General features: G+C 42.9%; 1 protein-coding gene across 7 annotated transcripts; it reads right to left on the bottom strand.

Annotated features, from left to right (window-relative positions):
* Positions 1-1,025: 1,025 nt before the first annotated feature.
* On the bottom strand, positions 1,026-20,367 carry LOC115403852 (NXPE family member 3-like). Of its 7 annotated transcripts, none has more exons than XM_030112861.1 (8): positions 20,121-20,367; positions 17,131-17,195; positions 15,945-16,125; positions 11,420-11,893; positions 8,660-8,955; positions 5,770-5,840; positions 5,412-5,615; positions 1,026-3,573 (listed from the first exon to the last, which is right to left on the bottom strand). In XM_030112861.1, the coding sequence occupies exons 1-8, from the start codon at positions 20,256-20,258 to the stop codon at positions 3,020-3,022; spliced, it is 1,983 nt and encodes a 660-aa protein (XP_029968721.1). In that variant the 5' UTR covers positions 20,259-20,367; the 3' UTR covers positions 1,026-3,019. The 7 variants fall into 7 exon arrangements, with proteins under 7 accessions (XP_029968721.1, XP_029968722.1, XP_029968723.1 ...); XM_030112862.1 differs by having other exon boundaries at positions 16,065-16,125; XM_030112863.1 differs by lacking the exon at positions 17,131-17,195.
* Positions 20,368-21,893: the final 1,526 nt, after the last annotated feature.

Genomic DNA, 21,893 nt, shown 5'->3' with positions numbered 1-21,893 from the left:
ATCTGAGTAATTTGGGTGAGCAGTGCTTAGAATTTGCCACTCCTGATTATCTGTTTTTAATCTAAATTTGGGTGTCTAATTTACATTAACCTCAAAGGTTGACTCTTTCTAGCTTCAGAAATGTTCAAAAATCTTTTTCTTTGTCAGATTGGAAGTTCACAAAGCTCCGACAGCCTCTTGGAAGAGAGTGTGCACGCCACCCACCGGAAAACAGGGCTTTTATATTCTCCAATCCGTTATCTGGTCTGACGCACGTGCTCCTGTCTCGTTACCAAGGGAACCAACCTCAGCCTCAGTTCTCAAAAAAAAAAACACACACACATATTGAAGAAACCTTATGCTTTCAGCCCACGTGGGATCGCAAGTGAGCTCTTCAGACCAACCATCAGGAGAAGATATCAACTCGCGAGGTTACATTTGGTTCACCACCTGCAGCGAACCCACCACAACCTGTTCAACTTTATGTGCAGAAAAGCAATCTTATTAGCAAAAGCTGATAATGTCTGATTACAACCATAACAATACCATATTGGTCAGACAATAACTAGCAGCATGCATGGGATTATACACTCACGGGCCACTTTATTAGGTACACCTTGCTAGTACCGGGTTGGACCCCCTTTTGCCTTCAGAGCTGCCTTAATCCTTCGTGGCATAGATTCAACAAGGTACTGGAAACATTCCTCAGAGAGTTTGGTCCATACTGACATGATGGAATTATGCAGTTGCTGCAGATTTGTCGGCTGCACATCCATGATGCGAATCTCCCATTCCACCACATCCTAAAGGTGCTCTATTACATTGAGATCTGGTGACTGTGGAGGCCATTTGAGTACAGTGAACTCATTGCCATGTTCAAGAAACCTGTCTGAGATGATTCGAGCTTTATGACATGGCGCAACAGGACCTCATCAACATCACAAACATCACCAGCTGTGTTTTCTCTGGTGAGAAAGAAAGATGACATGTGTGTGATAGATAAATATCTGTCATGCATCAACAGAAATATCGCCACACGCCAAGACTTGCAAGACATTTTTCCATTTGTATGGCTGCCACTGGCCCAGGTTACATGGAGTTTTTTTTTTTTTTTCAGTCTGATTGAAAACAATTATTAAACCCAAAAGTGATCCACTTTCAATCCTCGTATATGAGGGCCCCGGCTGGAGCGGCATCCTCCCAAACGTATGACATATATGTGACATGTGCATGTAGGGGCTCTCACGGAATTTTCATGTTCTGATCTTTAGCTTTGCAGTCAGCAGTCCTCAGCGCCTAGCAGTGTATTTTTATCTGCTTGAATAGTGTTCAAACATCTCACAGCTCACAACACTCGCTGTGACAATAAAGCACAAACTTCTTAACCTTAATTGTAGAGATTTTCATTGTCCCATTGTTTTGAATTTAAACAAAGACTAACCTTTATTTAAATTCCAAATCTTTGGTGTCTGCAAAAACGAGGGTTGATGCTCAGTATAGCCTTAGTGATTATGTTTTATGTGAGCAATGAGAGGTGTTTTCACTTTAGTTGAAATGAGTCTTGTACTTTTTGTCCCATTTTTCAGTAAAAATACCTAGCCTTTGTTTGATTTAGAAAATAAAAATCCAAGTAATCTCTAAGAATATGGTGCCAATTCAGGAAAAAATTCGGTCTGCAGTCTTTCTCACTTCAGAGTCCACTTGCTGCAAATCACCTTTTTGCTCCCTCAATAACAGGTAACGCTTTTCATGCATGGCACAGGAGTGGTCTGAAATGTTTTGCTGATTTATACTTGAATGGACAATTTGCAAGTTTTTCCGAGCTGTCTGACAAATTTGGTTTTGCCTCTACACAGTTTTTGCGTTTTTTACAAGTCAGACATTGTGTTCAAACTATAGTGACAAATTTTCCTCAAAAACCTTCATACAATCCATTAGATCAAATTTTATTAGTCAATCCAACCTCTAAGGGAGTAATAACAGTATTATACAATTTAATCTCAAATCTGCATTGTCCGCCTATTGACGTTATAAAGTCTAAATGGGAACAAGATCGTAATTTTACCATTACAGATCAACTGTGGGAATCTATTCTAGGTCTCGTTCACACAACTTCAATGTGTGCTCGACATGCACTTATTCAGTTGAAGATTGTACATCGTGTACATTTGTCCAAGATGTACAATCTTGTCATGCATATATCCAGGGGTTGATCCGACTTGTAGCAAGTGTGGAAGCGCACCTGGCACATTGCTTCACATGTACTGGTCCTGTCCTTCATTAGTTCTTTTTTGGAACTCTGTCTTTCATACAGTTTCCGAAGTTCTGCAACATAAGGTTAAACCAGACCCTCTTTGTGCTCTGTTTGGAGTGGCTCCGGACCTTAACTTGCCCAATTCCAAGCTTGGAATGTTACCGTTCTCCCTTTTTTTAGCCAGGCGAGTCATCTTGCTTAAATGGAAGGATGATGTGGCCCCTTCACATTCACAATGATTAAAGACATCATGTCTTAGATGGATCTGGAAAAAATTTGATACACAGTTCGTGGCTCTGAAAATACATTTTGTAAAGTATGGCAACCTTTTTTAAACCACTTTGAAAGATCTACAACTATAACTTCTGAGTAGCTTAGACCCCCTTACCCCCCCCCCCCCCCCCCCCCCCCCCCAACCCCACCCCTCTATTTTAAAATTATTATTTCTATAAATTAACATGTTATGTGTAGTTATTTTCTTTTTCCCTCCCTTTGATAGTTGGCTGGCTGCACTTTGTCTTTGTTTCTTTTTTTTGTTTTGTTTTGTTTTTGTGTGTTTTTCTTTTGTTTTTGTGTTTTTTTTTTACTATAAATACAGCAAGCATAACAATGCCACTTTTCACTCTATATATAATATATTTTCTTTGATGCTATGTCCAATAAAAAAGACCTTTGAAGAAGAAAATAAAAATCACAGTTTTTGTATAATCCTTCCCTGTGTTCTTCACCAAAGAGTTTTGGTTACTAATAATTATTACTGTTAACTATTATTAATTGTGTCTGCATTTAGCCGCCTTTTGCTGGACAGACATATGATAAAAGCACATTGATCATGTTTTTAATGATGGGACGATCGGGGTGGAGTTTGTGTGGCAGGTTGTGAGCGAGTGTCATCTCCCAGGCGTCCACTAGATGAACCTTCGTACCTTTGAATACGGCTCGGAGCGCCTTGTCGCGCTGCATTGAGTACCAGTCGCTGTTGGTTAGCGTCTCGTAGAGCGTCAAATTCTTGAGGTTTGCAGTTCGGACGATGACCAGAGTCTCCGGAGCTCTGGCCAGCAGCTTTACAACCGCCCTGCGGATGCTCATCAACCGCCGGATGTAGACCTCCATTGGAAAAGTGCTGAAGTGCGACCATATGCCAAGAACTATGATGGTGTCACGGCCTCCGATAACACTCTCCAGCTCGTTGGCTATGTAACTCAGTCCACCGATCAAGACCTTGTTAAAACGGATCGGAGGGCCGTGACAGCGGTACGTCACCATGATCTTGTTGGTGTAGTCCAGGGCCATCAAGGGTCCAGTCTGCTTCGAGGTGTATAGGCCAAACGGCCTGATACCTGAGATTACAAAAAAAAGACAGGAGTCAAAATGATACCACAGAGGCCCCATAACCACTGAAAACACAACTTTCTGAGAACAATTTCCAAGGTAGAACTTTCAGAAAATGCTCACACTGCATTTCCGTTTAGGTGGTGGAAACGCTGCTACTGCTCATGCACATCATGACTGTCATGAAAAGTTCTTCTACATGTGTCTCCATGTGTCTCCATCATAGATGGACAATAACAACATAACAGCATTGGCAGCTTCCAGTGGCATGACTCCCAGGGTATGTTCAAGGACTTGGGAGTTTTATAGTTGAGAATAAACAGCAATAGCATCCAACTTGATCGTTTGTCCGTGCAAATGGCTATGTCCTCCAATTATTAGTGTTGATAGAGTATTGTTCTCTGTGTGTGTGTGTGTGTGTGTGTGTGTGTGTGTGTGTGTGTGTGTGTGTGTGTGTGTGCGTGTGTGTGTGTGTGTGTGCGTGCGTGTGTGTGTTTTCATTACAAAAACAAGCAACAGCAACAAGTCATGACAGGAAAACTACACGGTTTTCATATTTCTGTTTACATGTTAATGGACATCGTTTTCAAAACATTACCATGTAAATGTATAATGTTTCTGAAAAGCATATGCAAGAAAGATGCATTTTCCCTTAAAACATTGTGTAAACAGGGCTAAATATTAATTGTGCAACTAATGTTGTTTTTGTCCATGCAATTATGAAAAAAATATCCTCGTCAACGAGTCTTTGCCATGTGGCAAAAGTGAGACGAGCCGAAATGTAAATGGGCAGCGGTGCAGGGGGCGGCGGAGCATGGGCAGTCAGCGGGTGGGTGGCGGGGTGGGGGAGAGCGGGGTGGCCAAGCAGAGCATTTTAAACTTACTCGTTATGGATATGGACTAGTTTAATCATCTGCTTCAGCTGGAGGCCTCTTACAATGAGATAATCACAGAGCAGCTTCACTTTGGTCACAAGGGGATTGCATCTCTGTCGCACAGGTAGAACCAGGGTCACTCCGCCCCAACAGCTTGACAAATGTGGGTTTTATGGAATAATGTTGCATTGTATTTTGACAGTAATTGAGATACTCTATCGATTTTTGGGATGTGTGGTAACCAGTTTCAAAAGAGGACCAGGAGGTCACAGTTTTTATAGTTGCTGCTGTTATATGGAGTCAGTTTCATCTGTTGTGTGTTGTTCTTATCAGTTCCAGTTTACAAGCAAGACAAGAACATGCTCGCACGCATGAGCACATTTTATGTTTGTGGTGATAATTGCATTAATGCACTTTGTTTCTCTGTAGCTCAAACTTGAAGATGTTACCTTTTTTTCTCTTAGTTGTGATGATACTTTATGCATACATTTTATTTAAATTTATGTGCGAGTACCTACAGGTTTGGTTGGTAAAATAATATGCTGACCAGAGCACCTTCCATGACTGGAATGGGTGTATTCTTGAGTTTAGAAGGTAAAAATAATGTAATAGAAAGTTGAACATGTTTGACGTGTGAAATGGGTTTGATTAAAAGAAAAAAATGGCTCTGTATATACTATTAAAATTGTACTATATTGATTTGATTAAATAGGATTACTTTCCTAAAAAAGAGATGAAAATTCAATTTTCATTTATTGAAGCTAGACTAAAATATCTGAATATGAAGTAGTCCTGGGTTGTTCTGACTGAAATAAGACTGAAAGGCTCCGATTTTTAGACGAATAAATCTTGACTAGACAAAAAAAAACAGTATGAAGGTGATTAAAAACTAAAATGACAGTTTGACAAAAAGACTACACTGAAACTAAAATAAAAACAGGCCGCCAAAAACAACACTATGTTTATCTCACCTGGCAACACTTCATTCAGGTACTCAAACCACTGCCGGATGGTGGAGTCTCCATACATGTGGACCTGCTTGCCTTTAAGACACTGAGTCATCTGCTTAGGGTTGAACTTCCGAACTGCGTCTCCACCAAGTGACCTCCACACACCTTTGTAGTAAAAACCAGAAGGTTTCCACCTCCCACTGCTTATTGCCGAATTGGGTCCATCTATAAAAGATTAAAAATAGAAAAATATATTACACTTAAATGAATCAATCTGTCCACGGTGTACCCTGCCTTTTCTATTCATTAGTGGCGAGTGACTCCAAGTTTGAAACGCGAACATAGACATCAGACACATAGATTAAAGTCTGGTTTTTACCTTGTATTTTTGGCGTCACAAAGACATCAGATGGTCCTGAAGTCCGAATGGGGACTTTCATGTTGACCTCACTGAAGGAAAACACACATATTTGTTGCTAACTGTATACGGCAATCCTACTGTACCATGCTGCACCACCAAAAGAGGCACTGTGAAGACGGGGCTTTTGAGTGAAAACACATAGTGCTCAAATTATGTGGTGCAACACAGAGTTGTGCTTGACCTACTAAAATAGAGCCCATAGTTTATGATTTTTTCTTTACTTTTCTTTTGAGTGTCCAAAAACTGTTTTGAAAACAATGTTAGCTTCCACAAAAACGAAAGTTACAAATGTAACTATGGTTCAATGAATCCTGGATTACCACCAGAGGCGGTGCTTAAAGCACTGGAACGGTCCCTTAGCGCATGTGCAGTGTGAGTATGTATACTTACAATGTCACTCGTGACTCCTGGGTGACCCAGGAACTGTAAGTTTGCTAATAATTCAGTTTATTAATGTGTGTTTTTCTTTTTTATTTTTACTTTTGACTCCAAGTGGAGCAGTAGAATTAGTACTAGTAGAATTAGAAGACAAATGACAAATAAAAGGTACTTTTTTAAACCACCAAATATCTAAAATCATTCTTTATGTCCCCAGATTTGATATTTTAAACCAGAATACAAACTCAATGGGCTTTGATTAGGTAAGTTTCAATATATGTCCGCTCTCTGAAGGCAAGGAGTCAGCGAAAAGTTTTTTTTCATTATCTATTTTTTTTCTCCATTCTTTCGTGATGGTTAATAATGGAGATAAATTAAAACATTGGGATAATTGCAGGACTGGCGGATATGCAGATGAATGTATTAGATCGGAGTTTGGGTCTGAATGGAGGAAATACAGTTTACTCAGGAGCGATATTGAGGAATAATCTCTCACTTTCTGCATTACTGAGTTTAGGAGCTCTGGCTTTCTGTTTCACTGTCATATAGTGAATATATTTCTCTGACATATATTCATGTCCCCAGCTCTGACAGCTGAGAGGGGATTTTTTTTAAGCAGTAGCTTGGTGAGACGGAGCTGTTCAGCCAATCAGGGAGCTTTATTCCGAGGGTTTGGACAGGTCAGCTCTCAGCTGATCGGCTCCTCTCGGAGCGCACTACACACTACGTACAGGATTTGCAATTGGAAATATTAAACATGTTCATTATCTACGATCTCCCCTTCCGATGCCTCCCGAGCGGCTCAGACCGGAAAAAATCTCTCGGAACACATCGCACACTACACGAAGATCGGACTCAAACTCTTTTGCCTACTCCTGACAATCGGACCCTGTCGGCTTCGATCGAGAGGAGAAGATCGGGGCAAAATCATCCTGCAATGTGTGGTGGCCTTTACTCACCGCCAGAGGCGGTGCCAGGCATTGTCCAGACAGCGGCAGGATATAGTTCATCCAGGAGCAACCCCTTCAGGGCGACCCATGACATGGACACCTCCCTGGTGGAATGGTAATGCACACCCTCGGGCAGAGACCAGCCTGTGGCCTGATAGGAATGGTAGTTTTCCTGTTGAGTCATGACTTGTTGCTGTTGCTTGTTTTTGAAATAAAATCAATATATAAATATATAAATATAGTAGTTATGGGGCCTCTGTCGTATAATTTTGACTCCTGTTTAATCAGTTGTGTTTGTTTTTTTATCTCAGGTATCAGGCAGTTTGACATGCACGCCCTGGATAACACTGGAACCTCGATGGCCCTGAACTAGACCAATAACATAGGAATGGTGTCCAGAACCCAGGAGTCCAGGACCACGGGGACCGGGCAGAGCACCGGGTCCTCCCCACGGCCAATGCACTACTGTGCAACCAGCCTCGACCTATTATCATACAGCAGCTCGGTAGACAGCTGTCATGGGTGCGAGGATGGACCCACACTCAGGCAGCCAGGCAGAGTTGAGCTTGTTCATTGCAGGACAACCTGAGCTGAGGTGCAGGCAGGGACACAGAAGGACGTGGACAACCCACAACGCACCGACCAAGACAAGTGAGGGAAGCAGGCTTAAATAGGGTAGACACAGGTGAGGCACATTAGGGCACATTAGGGCACTAATGAGGCGGAGACCAGGCAGGACAACATGAGGAACAGAGAAGCAGGTGAGACAGGGCACGCAAAAAATGGGAAAACGGAACCAAAACCAGCCCAGAGTGCCCCTACATGGCCAGAGGGGCACAGGGCGTGACAGTAGCCCCCCTCTCAATGGGTGCACCACAGGGCAACCATCCCGGGCGGGGGCAGACCCAGGAGCAGACGGGGAACACCAGACGCAGGACTCAGGAGCAGACGGCGAACAGACCAAACAGGAACAAGTGTGCTGCACTCCCAGCAGCCAGCGCGGCACAGCAACGGGTGGGACGGGAAACAGGAACTCCAGTCTCTCAGGGGGATACAAACTCAAAAGGTTCCTGAACTGAAAGGCGGAGACCCGGCAGGAGAACATGAGGAACAGACAAGAAGGTGAGACAGAGCATGCAAAAAATGGGAAAACGAAACCAAAACCGGCCCAGAGTGCCCCCACATGTCTGGAGGAGCACAGGGCGTGACAACAGCGCCCTAGCAGTCAAGGTGGTCTGCTCCAGACAGCTGCTCAGCAGCGAGTCGGGCCCCTCAGTTACCAGGCACAAAGACAGAGAAGGTGAGGGCGGGGTGCCCCAGCCAGTCTGCGTGCTGAGACAGCAGATCCCTCCACCAGCTGCATCCTAATACAAAATAACTGAGCTGAAAAAGCAGGTAAATTACATACAGTTACCAGTTTATGTTCATGACCTACATATGTTTTTGAGTTCACAGCTGCATTTAGTGCTCTTCTCTTTGATTAGAATTGCTTTTGAGACAAATACAACAATATTACTTACCTTTCAAAGAGTTTGACTTCGTTCGGCCTGAGATTTTGTGCAAATCCTCCCTTGGAGTGATTGATTCTGGCATCACAGCTAAGGTTCTTTGGCTTGTAGCAGAACCACGGCTCACCCGTGTGAATGTCGGTGTAGTTGCACAATGGCGCCTGGCTCGGCCGCAGGCAGATGCTGCAGTTGGCGAAGACAGCGTAGGAGCCCGAGCGGAAGAGGCTCTTAAAGTATATCCTATCAGGCTGTTCACTGGTCAGCCTGCGCAGCACTTCAACTGCCTCACTGGAATGAACCAGAGTCACCTGGCGGGTAAAATCATTCAGCATGAGGTAATCTGCACAACAGCAAAATATTGAAAATTCTACAGAAGGTGAAATATGGAATATTCATAACAGCTAACAGGCCACATGCAGACCTTTGTTTCACTTTACTTAGTTGAAAAACCATTTCGTAGTCCGTATAAAACCAAATAATGAATAATTATATCTGATGATGGGAAAAATGTTAGAAAATCTATAACTATTTTTTGTTACTTTGTATTGTCTGGTTTAATTAAAACTAACTAATCATACTGATCCCTTTAGTGAAATTTCTTTGTCTGCATTTTCCTATCTTATTTGTAGGATGCAGTGGGCACTCACATTAGGGTTCTCCATGGAGCTGACTGGGGTCAAGGGTGAGGCTCAGGGAATCACAGCAGTGAACTCTCCCCAATGGGATTCGAACTTTTGATCCCAAGTCTGCTTCTCTAATCTCAAAGACACAACCAGCCCCAAAAAGTGTCTGATTCACTCCTTAAGACCATCTGAAGTTACATCAGATGCTTTGAGTTCCAACTCAAATCACCGTCCCACACCAATTGAGATGTTGATTGAGACAACAGACTGTTTTAAGGGAATGTTTCCTCATTTAAAGGTGAAAATTGGGAATGATTTCAGCTAATTTCATACTGAATTTCTTACTTGTTACATCTTTAATTCCATGAATGACAAAAGTAACAAGTGCTTGTAAAGTATACCTAATGTAACTAAGTTCTAAATATTTTCATTAGAGTAATCAGATATTAAGATGATATAGGGAAACGTAATGGATTTTGGGATCCGATGAAATCAGCTGAAGAGTTTGTCAAATTGAATGTAGTATAAAACATTTACAAAAATGTCAACAAAATATCTGTGAATTCTATATGATTTTCAATGATCTCTGAGCAGGGTTCCTACAGGTTCCTACAAGTCAAATTTAAGACTATTTAGAACTGAATTTAATGCCCATTGCACAGCCTATTTCACAGGAGGTGTGACAGCCAAAATGATTAACTCCTGGACTGTAGGAAAATGTATACAGTGTGAGGATCTGCTTCTCTAACACTGCTTCATTGTGGATGTTGATACTGTTTAGTCTCTTAAGGATCAGAAAATTGCAGTTACCTGATAATCCTGAAGCAGGCATGAACACAGACGTCAGGAGTTTGCTGTCTGGGTTATACTTGGGCTGCTGTGTGTTTCCATGATTTCTCATGACACTCAACTCCTTACAACTCCTTCCTCCATTACAACTCCAATGTATAGATTTTTTTTTTGTGCAATAACCATGGACACTATATTTCCCCACAACCACGGTCACTTTAACCCCAATAAGAAATTGATGACACTTTAGAAACCAATTCACTCTGCTGCACTAAAAACATATTGTACATATATTATAGTTCCTGTTATAGCTGAAGATTTATGTTGTACATACAGTTAGATCTTCCTTGTTTTAGTTTTCTATTATTATTCACACCATTACTTGCTCTTTATTTGCACCTTACATTATTTTTTGCATCCCCCTGTGTTGTACAAGCCTCTTGCACCTGTAACTTTCTCCACTATGAGAAGTATACTCTATTCCCACTGTTCAGAGCAGAACTGATTTCTTGCACAAGGTACAATGACCTTCAAACACATTTGTGTCCACTGGTGTGAACCAGCTGCATTATGAGCTTTTCTCCAACCAGGCCCTTTTAAATTTACACTTCCCAGCATTTGATTTAAGGCTGAGAGGTCTGGTGGCCCAATTGGTTTTTTTAGGCTCCAATATTCATTAATTTAGACATTTTTAGGAGCCAAAATCAACATTTAGTTGCCAAAAATGTAAATTCTGCATTAAGTGTCCTATGTAAATGTGTAATCATTGGTGTGTCCCAGATGTAGACATTCAGTGTATTTTTCCACATTCACCACCTACCCACATCACCCCAACACACCAACAACCCCCTCTACACCACCTCCACCCATCCAGAATCAGTCTCACGTTGTGATGCCAGGAGTTCCAGACTATCTGATACTGATCCACTCACATGACCAATTACTTTGTTTAAAATCTTTTCCTCCTTCTCCCTGTCCACACGATCCAAAGCCTTACTTTTTCTTTCTCCCCATAGGTCCAAAGTTTTCCCTTCTATATAATGAAATTGATGTAGTTCCACTGCCACAAATTTATGGCAAAATAATTTGAGACTTACAATATCAAATTTAAGACCTTTTAAGACTTTTTTAAGGTATAAGATTCCCATTTGTAAATTCAACATTTTTAGGACTTTTTAAGACCCCACGAGAACCCTGCTGTGATTTCTTGTGCATTCTCCTGGAATGAAACCACACCATAGTCACAGCCTGATCCAAATATGTGATTTTGTTGCTTAACTTTATTTGTTGACGAGCTTTGGTGTAAGTGTAGCTACTACATTAGTAAGGGACGACAACATCTACATTCCATCAGATTTACCTCAATCTTTGCACTTCCTTTCCAGAGTAGGGTGAACACAGCAGAGTACGTTCCATTGAGATGATCCACCACTTGTCCTACCACGCCAGCTTGAAGAGGTGAATTGTGAAGACTAGCCAGTAAGACATCCCCCCCATACTTCTTGGGGCGGCAGTGGTAGTCCTGTATTTGGATCAAGACTTCAAGCTGATCCCCAATACGCCAGCTTCCTCCTCCTCTTCTTGGGAGAATGGAGAACTTGCCACAGGCTGGGTAACTCATATTTGCCAAGGGATAAAAATGTTTCTTTGATGGGTATGTTGGCCAAGCAATGGACTCAAGTATGAATTCTTCCTCGACAGCCTCTTCAGGGGAAATAGGTCGAAAGCTGCAGAAGCTTTGGTGGCTAGTGACACTTGAGATGTTGACACTGGGCTTGGATTTATTCTGGTACTGATAAACATGTCCTAACTCAGTGTGATACAATTGAAGAACCTTCAAAGAAAAACACAACAAGAAAATGCTATAAACTGTGTTCATTGAATTTTTTTCAGAACATTTCATGCAATTTCTTTGAAAACACATTTGGCTCAGACACAGAAATGTGTGAAATACCATCAGAGAACTGTAGTAATAGAATATCTTTTTCTGAACTTGCTAAATTGACAACCTTATTACACAATAACATTTGAAGTGAAAATGCATCGTTATTTGGCATTTCAGCAAAATTTCACATTCATGTGGCAACACTTTGAAATAGATTTCCATTTCCACTGAAATGGCAGAAACCCTGACACCAATACAGTTTTCATGTTGGGCCACTAGTAGTTGCTGTGGGTTGTTTTTGTCATGGTGAAAACATTTGTATGGTCAGTTAACCAAGCTGGTTTGCTGCTCCACATGAATCTCAGCTATTAAACTACTAAGTCCCAGGAGAAGATTGGCTGTGATATTGGAAGCTGGCAGAGGTGTCAATCAGGCAGAAAGGCTTGCAAAGAGTTGAAATAAAGCTTCAGCAATGTTCCCTTTCACTTAGCATAGTATCTCCTGTAATTTAAAATGAAAGTTATGAATGTAACTACATTCTATGAATCCTGATTCATTCCGTAACGGAGGCTCTCTGGCCAGGGGCGCGCTAGCGTGTCTTCGTCCAGAGGTTGGTGGTTTCCCTCAGGACGGTGGATTGGTTCCTCTGAGGTGACTCCCACTCTGCCAAAAAGAGCCCACCCACTGGTGGAGTACCACTGGAGCAGGTTAAGGCGTCTGGCAGATGCCTGGCCCATAGGCTGGCTAGACAGGTCACAGCCCAGCTGAGAAGTTGCTGGGAGGCCCATAACAACTAGGTGGACCTAATGCCGTCCTGGTGCTTGATGTGGAAGATGGCCGAGGTGTTGTCTGATGAGTACATGCCTTCCCCACAGGTATGGTAAGAAATATTTAAGGGCCAAGTGTATTGCTTGCAGCTCCAGTGCACTGATGTGATCTGTGCTGCCCCATACAGACTGCTGTCCCCGAACTGCTCTGTGTCACCAGACGTCAACCCACCTTGAGAGACAAGCATCCGTGGTGACAGTCTCTTGGTGAGTCAGGGCCACACCCAATGGGATGCCCCTTGACAGGAAGTCCTGTCCCTCCATGAGCCGGGGCCAGGAGGCACTGCTACAACACCCTGAGTTTTCGGCAATGGTGCCATTGGGCATCCAAGCAGAATCTGTCCAACCACCTGTTCAGTGGCGCAGTGACAACATGTCCAAGGATAACATTCTCTAACTCTCCAGCCAGTAGGGTCCCCTGAGGGGTGCTGACAGACACGGCCGATGTGGTTGTGGCAGAGGCTGCCGGAGTGCAACGGACAGGCACCGACAAGCTCTGGAGCACTGCTGCCAGAGGCCTACATGACCGGTGGCTTGACATGGCGAGTGTAAGAAGGTCCAGAGAGCAGGAGGCAGGTTAGGGTGTGATGAGTAAAACTGGTGAAGAGGCAGGGACCCTAGATGTTCTGAGCAGGCTCCCAAGAACGCTCTTCCAAGAACGCTCTGAGGTCTCAGAGGTGAACTCATTCAACACCCACGCTGTGTGAGATGGCAAGACATGATGAAAAGCTACCCACAAGAGAGGAGGGGGACAACAGAGGGACACCAGCCAAGGTGGGATGCTAGCGGGGTGTGAGGAGTCCACCACTGAGCCAAAGACATCCAGAGTGCTATGATTTTAAAGAGTTACAGTGGATTAGTGGGGAGAGCAGTCATCTCGCAAATGAGAGGTTGTGGGTTTGATTCCTGCCTCCCCCTGTCTGCGTGTCGCAACCCCCAGCTATGGGTAAAATAGCACCACTGCCTTGTGGTTGTCATGGGAGTGACAAAAGCTAAGGGAGATCCCCCTACAGAAAAATCCGGAGTGGAGCCCCGAAGGCGGTTGGTCCTCACATTGCGGCACCTCCCCACAGCTGCTGTAGCCAAGTTGGTACCAACCGTATGGCCCGGTCCCAGCGAGGCTGAGAAGGGGGATCTGTCAACAGGACATCTCAGATCCTCCATAACTTCGCCCTGACTTGTCCATGATCTCTCGAGATCGACAGAGCCAACAACAACAGCGGCACAGTGAGGAGTTCTGCTTTGCTGGGAAAATGCCAATTGGCTGCAGGAGCACCCTGCCAACATGAGAGTTCTCTCTCATGAGCATGGATTCTTTATGAGAAATATTATTGGGAGGTGTGACAGCTCACTCAATGACTGTGGGTTCTGCAGCATGACAATGCAGCCTGGTCAGAGTTTCTCAGTACTGTGAGTTCCAACAAAACAAAAAGCACACTGCCTGGAGAGCCTCTACGGCTTCAATCTCGGCAACACAACACACTGACGTCTGTAGTCTCCTGTCCATGAAACTCTCCACATGAAACTCTCTCTCGGTCCTTCCTGGTGTAGCCCTTGTAGGTAGTGTGTAGTATCAGCCGATGCCGATACCATAACACGCAGTATGAAAAAACAAAACAGAAAAGCATTTTTTCTTCTAATTCTCCCGAACTGTCACATCCTGCACCTCGGCCACCACATAGGGGCAGTGTTCCCATTTTTCCTCCTTTCAACTCCCTTTCTGTTCTCCTCAGGTGGTGTTGAGGTGGTGTTTACTGGCTGCTGCACTGACAGCTGATTTTCTCCCTATTTATGACATACTGTATTGACACCGCTGGAGTGCAGCTTCAACTCATAAAGACTCATTTTACTAATGAAACTCTTTTTCAGCACTTGAGCCTCAGGTCCAGCTCCGTAACAGGACCTGCATCCTAACTGGGATGTAAATTCATTGCTGTGATTAGCTGAGCACAGAGATCACACAGCAATGAATTTCAGCGAGAGAATACTAGGAGAAAACACACAGCGCTGCAATATGAGAATGGGTAAATGGCATCGGCGTGGTATTTGTTAGTATTCGTCGATACCGATACCAGCGTTTTAGAGCAATATTGGGGCCACTGCTGATATTGGTATCGGTATCGGAGCAACACTAACTTCTATGAAGCAAATTTCTTGCACTTGCTTTTTAAATCACAATCAATTTTCAATAAATTAAAATGCATTGCTTTCTTAAGAACTCTATAGTTAAGAGGCAATAGATGTGCTTTACCCTGATTCCTTTGTATATTTGTTTATAAGGTTTTGCTTGGTGTGCTGGTGAGGTAGCTTTACAGGGGCCGTATCCTGCTTTTTTAGCTCGTCCAAACCCTATTATTGGCATTAACATGGTAATAGTTTATTTTTGGTGCTAAGGAAAAGTCATTTTGTGTTAAATAAAAGATTTTCGGGGGCTAATTCTGAAACCCGGAAGAGAAAACGCTCCGTTTCACTGAAAATCCCGCCTCTCCCCCTGTGGACTTTGACTGACAGCTACTTCAACCAATCAGAGCTTCAAAACAAATCGTCATGCGTTAGTGTCTCTAAAGGTTAGCTCTAGCTCTTTAGCTTTAGCTTCTCTAAACGCAAAGACACGCAAAAGCAGACTCTTCAGACTCTTGCTCTTGCTTGATTGTTGCTTTCAGACGATGGTTAAAGTTTATCTCCGTAATTGGAGATGGGGGGGGGGTGTCGCCTCAGTGGAAAATGCTACGTGCTGGTCAGAGGAGAGTGCACGTGTTGTCTGCATGGGGGTGGGGTGGGAGAAGAGTGGTGGGGAGGAGTTTCAAGACTTTCAAACGAGCTGTTTTCTACCCAAAGGGAGGGGCTGCTGTAAATAGCAGCAGACTGAGAAAGATTACTCAGACATGGTAGAAGTCAAATAACTTTTTGGGGGTGGTTTTAAAGGGAAATCAACTTTGTGCCATGCTTAAAACCTTAAAAAGGTGGATTTTGTATGATATAGCTCCTTTAAATATTATGCAGGAAGCAGATAAATGTTTTCGTCTCCCTCTGCAAATGAATCAATTGTCACGAATTAGAATATTGGAAAATATCCCTTCCACCCCACTCAGTTTATCACACTCTGGTTAAAGAGACATTGAACGGTTCACATTTGATCTTATGCTTGTTTTCATGCTGAAGCGAACTCTCACCTCTGTGATGTCGGTGCAGAACAGCACGAAGATCAGAACAAAAACAATCAAGAACAGGAAGATGCGCCCATACTTATGGTAAAAAAATCTGCTGACTTTGTGACTTTTCAAAGGTCTGACCTCCATGATAGGTGGCTTCGGTGAAGAGTGGAGTACTGCGACCGCTTCAGCTGATGCAGGACTAGAAAATGCAAACAAAAGAAAGGGGTAAATCCTCACAGTACAAAAAAGTGAAAAAGACTTTTTAGTTCAAGTAAAAACCATAATTTTGTCAACCTGGAATGTCTTTCACGAATCATATGACAACCAAGACAAGCACTCTATACAAGGCAATGACAATATTTGAATTATTTGGACTATTTGAAGTTTTAGCAACCAAGGACAACATTCTGCAATGTTTTCAAAGGCTGGATCCAATGAGCCAAACAAAAGTGTTTCCATAGCACCTCTTTTGGTGGTGCGGTAAAGGTTTGTCATGAACAGTACAGTACGCGCACAGCGTATCTGTTGCTTGTCTTCACTACAGGAAGCACGGCTGCAACTCCAGCTCTTCTGGCCATAAAGACATACTAGTAGATATAGATAGATATCATATATATCTGTGGCCTGTCGACTCTCTGAGTGTCACTGCTCAGTAGCCCTGCTCAGCCCAAGGCAAAGCCGTGAGCCTCCATTCTCTGTGATACAGATTGGAAAACAGCCGTTGGACTGTTTAAAAATGCCCGATTTATCCAGAGTGACGTTTGTTACTACCAATCAGCAGACGGCAGTGCTGTCGTTTGCTGGGCTTTGGCAGAGGATTACTTGACTTTTTTTTCCTTCATTCAAAAGTGACATTTTGAACTAAGTGATGCTCAAAATACTCTAAATCAGGGTTCTCAAACTCCAGTCCTCAAGGGCCACAAACCTGCATGTTTTCCATGTCTCCCTGCTTCAACACAGCTGATTGCAATGAGGCTCGTTATCAGGCTTTGTGCTGAACTTGGTGACGAATCTTCATGAGATTCAGGTGTGTTGAAGCTGGGAGATATGGAAAACATGCAGGTCTGCGGCCCTCGAGGACTGGAGTTTCAGAACCCTGCTCTAAATAAAACACGTAATCTCTCCAGAGTTCATGAAAAAAAAAAAAGGATTTGCAAAATGTCTTGTTGACTACAACATTAGACTAAAATGACAACAGTCTTACCTGAGAACAAGTTCTTCTGTAGAGAGCAAATTTAGGGCTGACAAAATTTTTACATCATCCTGAAGCTGATGTGCAGAAAAGAAGTCAGGATCAAAATGGAATTAAAACCCTATGTCTCATTAATAGGGCTCCAATAACACGATGACTATCAGGAGTGCGACTGTGAAAAGAAAAAAACTGAGAAAACCTGATTGTAGTACTGTGTGTGTGTGTGTGTGTGTGTGTGTGTGTGTGTGTGTGTGTGTGTACACCCTATTTAAGTCCTGTTCCCGTGGTGTGTCTTGTCAGCTCCTTGTGGGTCTGTCTGTGTGTTCCTGTTTCCTGTGCCTGCTCAACCCTGCTTGTTCTTCTGATCCTCATGTTCTGGAAATAAAGGTTTGTTTGGTTTTTTTGATCAACCTGTGCTGCTGTGTGTGGGTCCTTCCACCTTGGACCCGTGACATCAGGTCACTATTACGCAACATTATTTTGGTACTTAATCAACACCAGCATGACAGCTGGTCAACAACTACAGGGCATCAAGACATCACCAGATCCTCTTCCTTCGGATCACTCCCTACTTTACAATGCCCATACCATATGACAACGCAAAACAACAGAGAAAATTTTTGACATAGAAGCAGCACCAAAAGCATATGCTAGCCCAACAGCAGCACCAATCTGATTTAGAGAGAGTAAAAATTAAAAGAAAGAAACCTACCACTCCCCTATCACTTGTTAAAATGCTGCTCAAAGCCTTTTTTTGTTTTTAGTTAGCACATCGATTTTAGACGTCGGTCGGTCTGCCTCTGCTTCCCTTTTTTCTACAAAGTTCTGCTTCAAAAAGGCACACAGCATGTCCAGAATTGAATCAACCAGTCTTTCTGTTAAATATGCTGGCATGATCTTTTAGAATAACAGTTGGTGCATCATCATCATCATCGTCACATAGAGAAATCCTGTTCAAGGCTTCAAAACGGGGGCCAGCGGAGTGTGCTGGTCTGGTTGTTACTTTCAGATGAGCTTGACTGATTGGCAACGTGATGGCACTCTCTTTATAATAGAGGCTGAAGGACTGGCAATGAAGTGTGCTTTCAAACTTTTGCTGAACAGATAGCACCATCTAGTGGCTTCAGAAAATAAAGACAGTGGTTCATGAGGCCTCATCTGCCCATCACTGCCTGTTCGCAGTATTGCTGGATTACCAGTGGCGGACCGTGCATTTCACACTAAGGCCTTCAGAACAGATCTGCCTGAACCAATCCACCTCTCAATAACTATTTTATGTCTATTAAAAAAATTATGCAGATATGCACATAAAGAGCTGTTGCATAGCAGATAGATACTTGTGCAGCCAGAATAAATGCCTTTGCTGAAGTGCACAAGTCTCCTACTACATCTGTGCACATACAATGAGCATCAACAACTTAATGAAACAGCAATATTATTTAGGAAAAGAGGAGCATTTTACTTACCAAAATCCTGATTAATTGTAAACAAAATCCTTTCCTTCCTCAAAAAGAGTTCATTTGCTCTGTCATATAAATTATCCGTGCGTTTCAGTTCCATAAAGCCAGGGCTGAAAGTCCAGCTTGCCCTGTGGTATTTCTGGCGTAAATTTTAAATTCTCTTCAGGTCTTCTTCTTCTTCTTCTTCTTCTTCTTCTTCTTCTTCTTCTTCTTCTTTGGAATAATTGCGGTAGGCGACCAAAAACTTAGGTGCATACCGCCCCCTACTGTATCTCTTGGTGAATGTAAATCAGAAGGCCTGGATGTGCTGTTGTTAGTGTAGCTAGCTAGAAGGCACTGAGTCGCCAACTCGAAATCTGATTGGCTGAAGCAACTGTCTTTTTGACACTTCACGTTACTTTACTGAGCTATCAGAACGGACAGTGAAGGCCTCAGGCAGATTTCTAGCGACAGATGATGCCTGAAATCTGATTGGTTAAATGATTTAATATGAAAAAAACATGTCTGGAAGCAGCGCAACCACGGGAAAACTATGAAAGGAACTGGAACATACCATTTGGAATCATTTATTAATTTTTTATGGACAAAATATAATTTACATCAGTCTGTAATTCAGAAACTTTTTAGGCCAGCAGAGAAGGCTCTGCAGGCCCTGACGGCCCACCACTGTGGATTACTACACTTCACATCCACGATCAAAGAACAGAAAGAGCACTGTTCACTAATCGAAAGCTCCTTTTACATGATGTTTTTTACTGAAAAGAGAAAACCTTTAAGATTTTTCAATTCTTCCATCTTATCTTATAATTCAAGACTGATTTCAGTGAATAAGCTGATTTCAGTGTGTTCGGTACGTTTCAGCCTTAGATTACCAATTAGAATGTCACTACATCTACTTTTGTGTATTGAATTTAGCTGTACATACCCGTTTTTAAAAGATTCTGTGATGTATTGTTTTATAAGCAGACTCTACTCAGGGCCCGACTACGGACCCTTTTGCTTTGGGCAATATGGGCAAAAAGTTGCCCAGGCCACAAAGTGGCACACCGCACTAGAGGGGAAAAAAAGGTCTTCTCCATGGTCTCAGATCAGTTGGTTCTTCATAGTCAGTCTACGGTTTCTTGGCGCCCAAATTCAGGGGCATTTCTGAAATATTTTGGAGCGCCCTTGGCCACGAGCCAGAATGATAAGGAGGCGCATATCTGATCAGCCACACAGTTCTCTACAGAAATGAAGACTCGGGAGGAAATGCTTTACTTGTGAGTGAGTGTGTGTGTGTGTGTGTGTGTGTGTGTGTGTGTGTGTGTGTGTGTGTGTGTGTGTGTGTGTGTGTGTGTTGAAATCCCGTGAAATTAATACAAATTTACTGCTCGTTCAAGCTGCATCTGTGACACCATTGTCAAGTTTTAGAAAAGAAACTGATCTGTTGTTGAACTCATCTCAAGTGCAAAAACACGAAAAATAAAAGTACAACCTTACAGCACTGAACGCAACAACTCATTTTCAAGATCTGTGAGGGAAAAAGAATACAGTGTGCGTTACCTTGGCTGAACTTGGTGGAAACCAAAACACTGAAGTCCAAGAGTTTGTCGCGCTGATAGAATTTGTTTGAACTTCAAGTGAAAGAAGAGAATGGAGGCAGACCCAGACAGCAGCGCAGCAAGAACCACCTTCTGTCATGAATGGAGGGGGCAGTGTGGTGAGATCAGCCACTTTTCACATTTGTTGTCCTGGAGGTAAGTGTAGCAGGATGAGCTCTGCTCTGTCCTCCCTGCCGTCTCTCCCACACGGTGGATAGTGTGATTTGAGGGTGGTGTCTTGAGAGGGCGGTGTGCATTTACCTGCCGGCCCACACCTGTCCTGCACCTCCTCATTCATCAGGCGGCATCAGGCTGCGGTGTGGTGTTGCGTGTTGGGTTAGGAAATTTTCGATGTGCTCTGAGAGCCCTGCACCACTGAAAAGTGCAGCACATCACATATTTTGGCTCGCCGTGTCCAGCTCTCTGTGTGGCTGTGCAGCCTTTTACTCTGTGACTCCCTCACTCAGCTGACCTGTGAGTATTGGCTCCTAGGCCATGAAAAATATAGCACTTTTACTACTGCTGATTTTAACTGTTGTTCACAGGCTGAGAGCCACGGTGTGCGACTCCATAAACTCTAGCCGCCACTCGCTCCAGAGCTGCTGTTTTTGTGGTTTTTTGCCCCCGCTGTGGCGGGCCAGAGGATTTGTCTCTGGGTTTACAGCTGTTGGTGTGATCTGGTTTGGGTTCCTCTGGATGCTTGTCCGCTGTTTTGCACCGACTGACTTTTGTCCTGCTTTGGCCTACCGGTGGCTTCGCCTACCAGCTTGACTCTTTCTGTCTCAACTGGAGCTCTGAGCGGCCCTGAATACATGCCGTAGACCACCAGGCTGAATTTATTTGATTATTCTTTAAAATTGAGCAGGTCCTTGCACTGTTTCTTCATTGTATTTTGTGTATGAGTCTGATAGATTAGTTGCTATCCCTTTTAATCTTTTTTTTATATGTTCTTTGTGGAAATTTTCAACTTTTTTCCATTTTCTCTTTTAATAAATATTCTAATATTGGGGCTTCTATGCAAATGTTTGACTATGTTTTCTGTCTTGTTTTGTTGACCAGGAACTTGGCCCATACCCCAGCTAAGTTCCCTTGGTGGTGGTGATTCTTTTTTAGTGCAGTGACGTGCACTCTTTGTTTGTGGTGCCAAATGGAGTGTAGATTTCCCTTTTTGTGCACAACTGCCTGGTAAGCCTCAGTCCTGGTACATTTCTATATTTTTTGGATTAAACAGCATTTTTGGATGATTTGTATACACTGTTTATTTTACTTGATGGTAAACTTCCTTTAAAGGATTTGTTCAATAAAATTTTTGATTTTTTTCTTTATGGTAATCATGTCTCTGGCCCTTCTTTTGTGAAATGAATGTGTGAGACCTGTGTTCGTTTTCTTTTTTTTTTCTGTTAACATATTGTGCACCCACCAATTTCCTGGGGCAAAATCCCCCACATTTAAAATAGGAATCCACCACCTTGCTACAAAAGGTAAAATAACAAAGGAATATAATTAAAATATGTACCTTTTTTCCAGGATGTTTCTTATCAAATGAAACGATCAGACAACTTGCTCCGAGGGAGGGGTAAATTTGGCCACTCGAGGTTAATCTAATCATCTGTGTTTAAAATATATATATTAAAAAAAAATCCTCACATCTTGCATCACCAGTAGTAGGTGTGGCATCCTGTTTGATTCAGGAAAAGCTGAATTGTGAGAAGATAGTTGTGTTCATTCGGCAGGC

The sequence above is a fragment of the Salarias fasciatus genome, chromosome 17 (assembly GCF_902148845.1).
Source record: "Salarias fasciatus chromosome 17, fSalaFa1.1, whole genome shotgun sequence".
NCBI classification, from domain to species: Eukaryota; Metazoa; Chordata; class Actinopteri; order Blenniiformes; family Blenniidae; genus Salarias; species Salarias fasciatus.
Note: the sequence above shows the minus strand (reverse complement) of the source record. Positions and strands in the feature narration are given on the sequence as shown.

What these genes read in the sequence shown, in the direction of transcription:
- LOC115403852 (XM_030112861.1), bottom strand. Translation starts at nt 20,258, where the DNA reads ATGACAGAAGGTGGTTCTTGCTGCGCTGCTGTCTGGGTCTGCCTCCAT. An exon ending in GAAGTCAAACTCTTTGAAAG is followed by an intron (nt 5,841 to 8,659) that starts GTAAGTAATATT and finishes GTTTTCCTTCAG; the next exon opens with TGAGGTCAACATGAAAGTCC. An exon ending in CCTGAATGAAGTGTTGCCAG is followed by an intron (nt 3,574 to 5,411) that starts GTGAGATAAACA and finishes TTGTAATCTCAG; the next exon opens with GTATCAGGCCGTTTGGCCTA.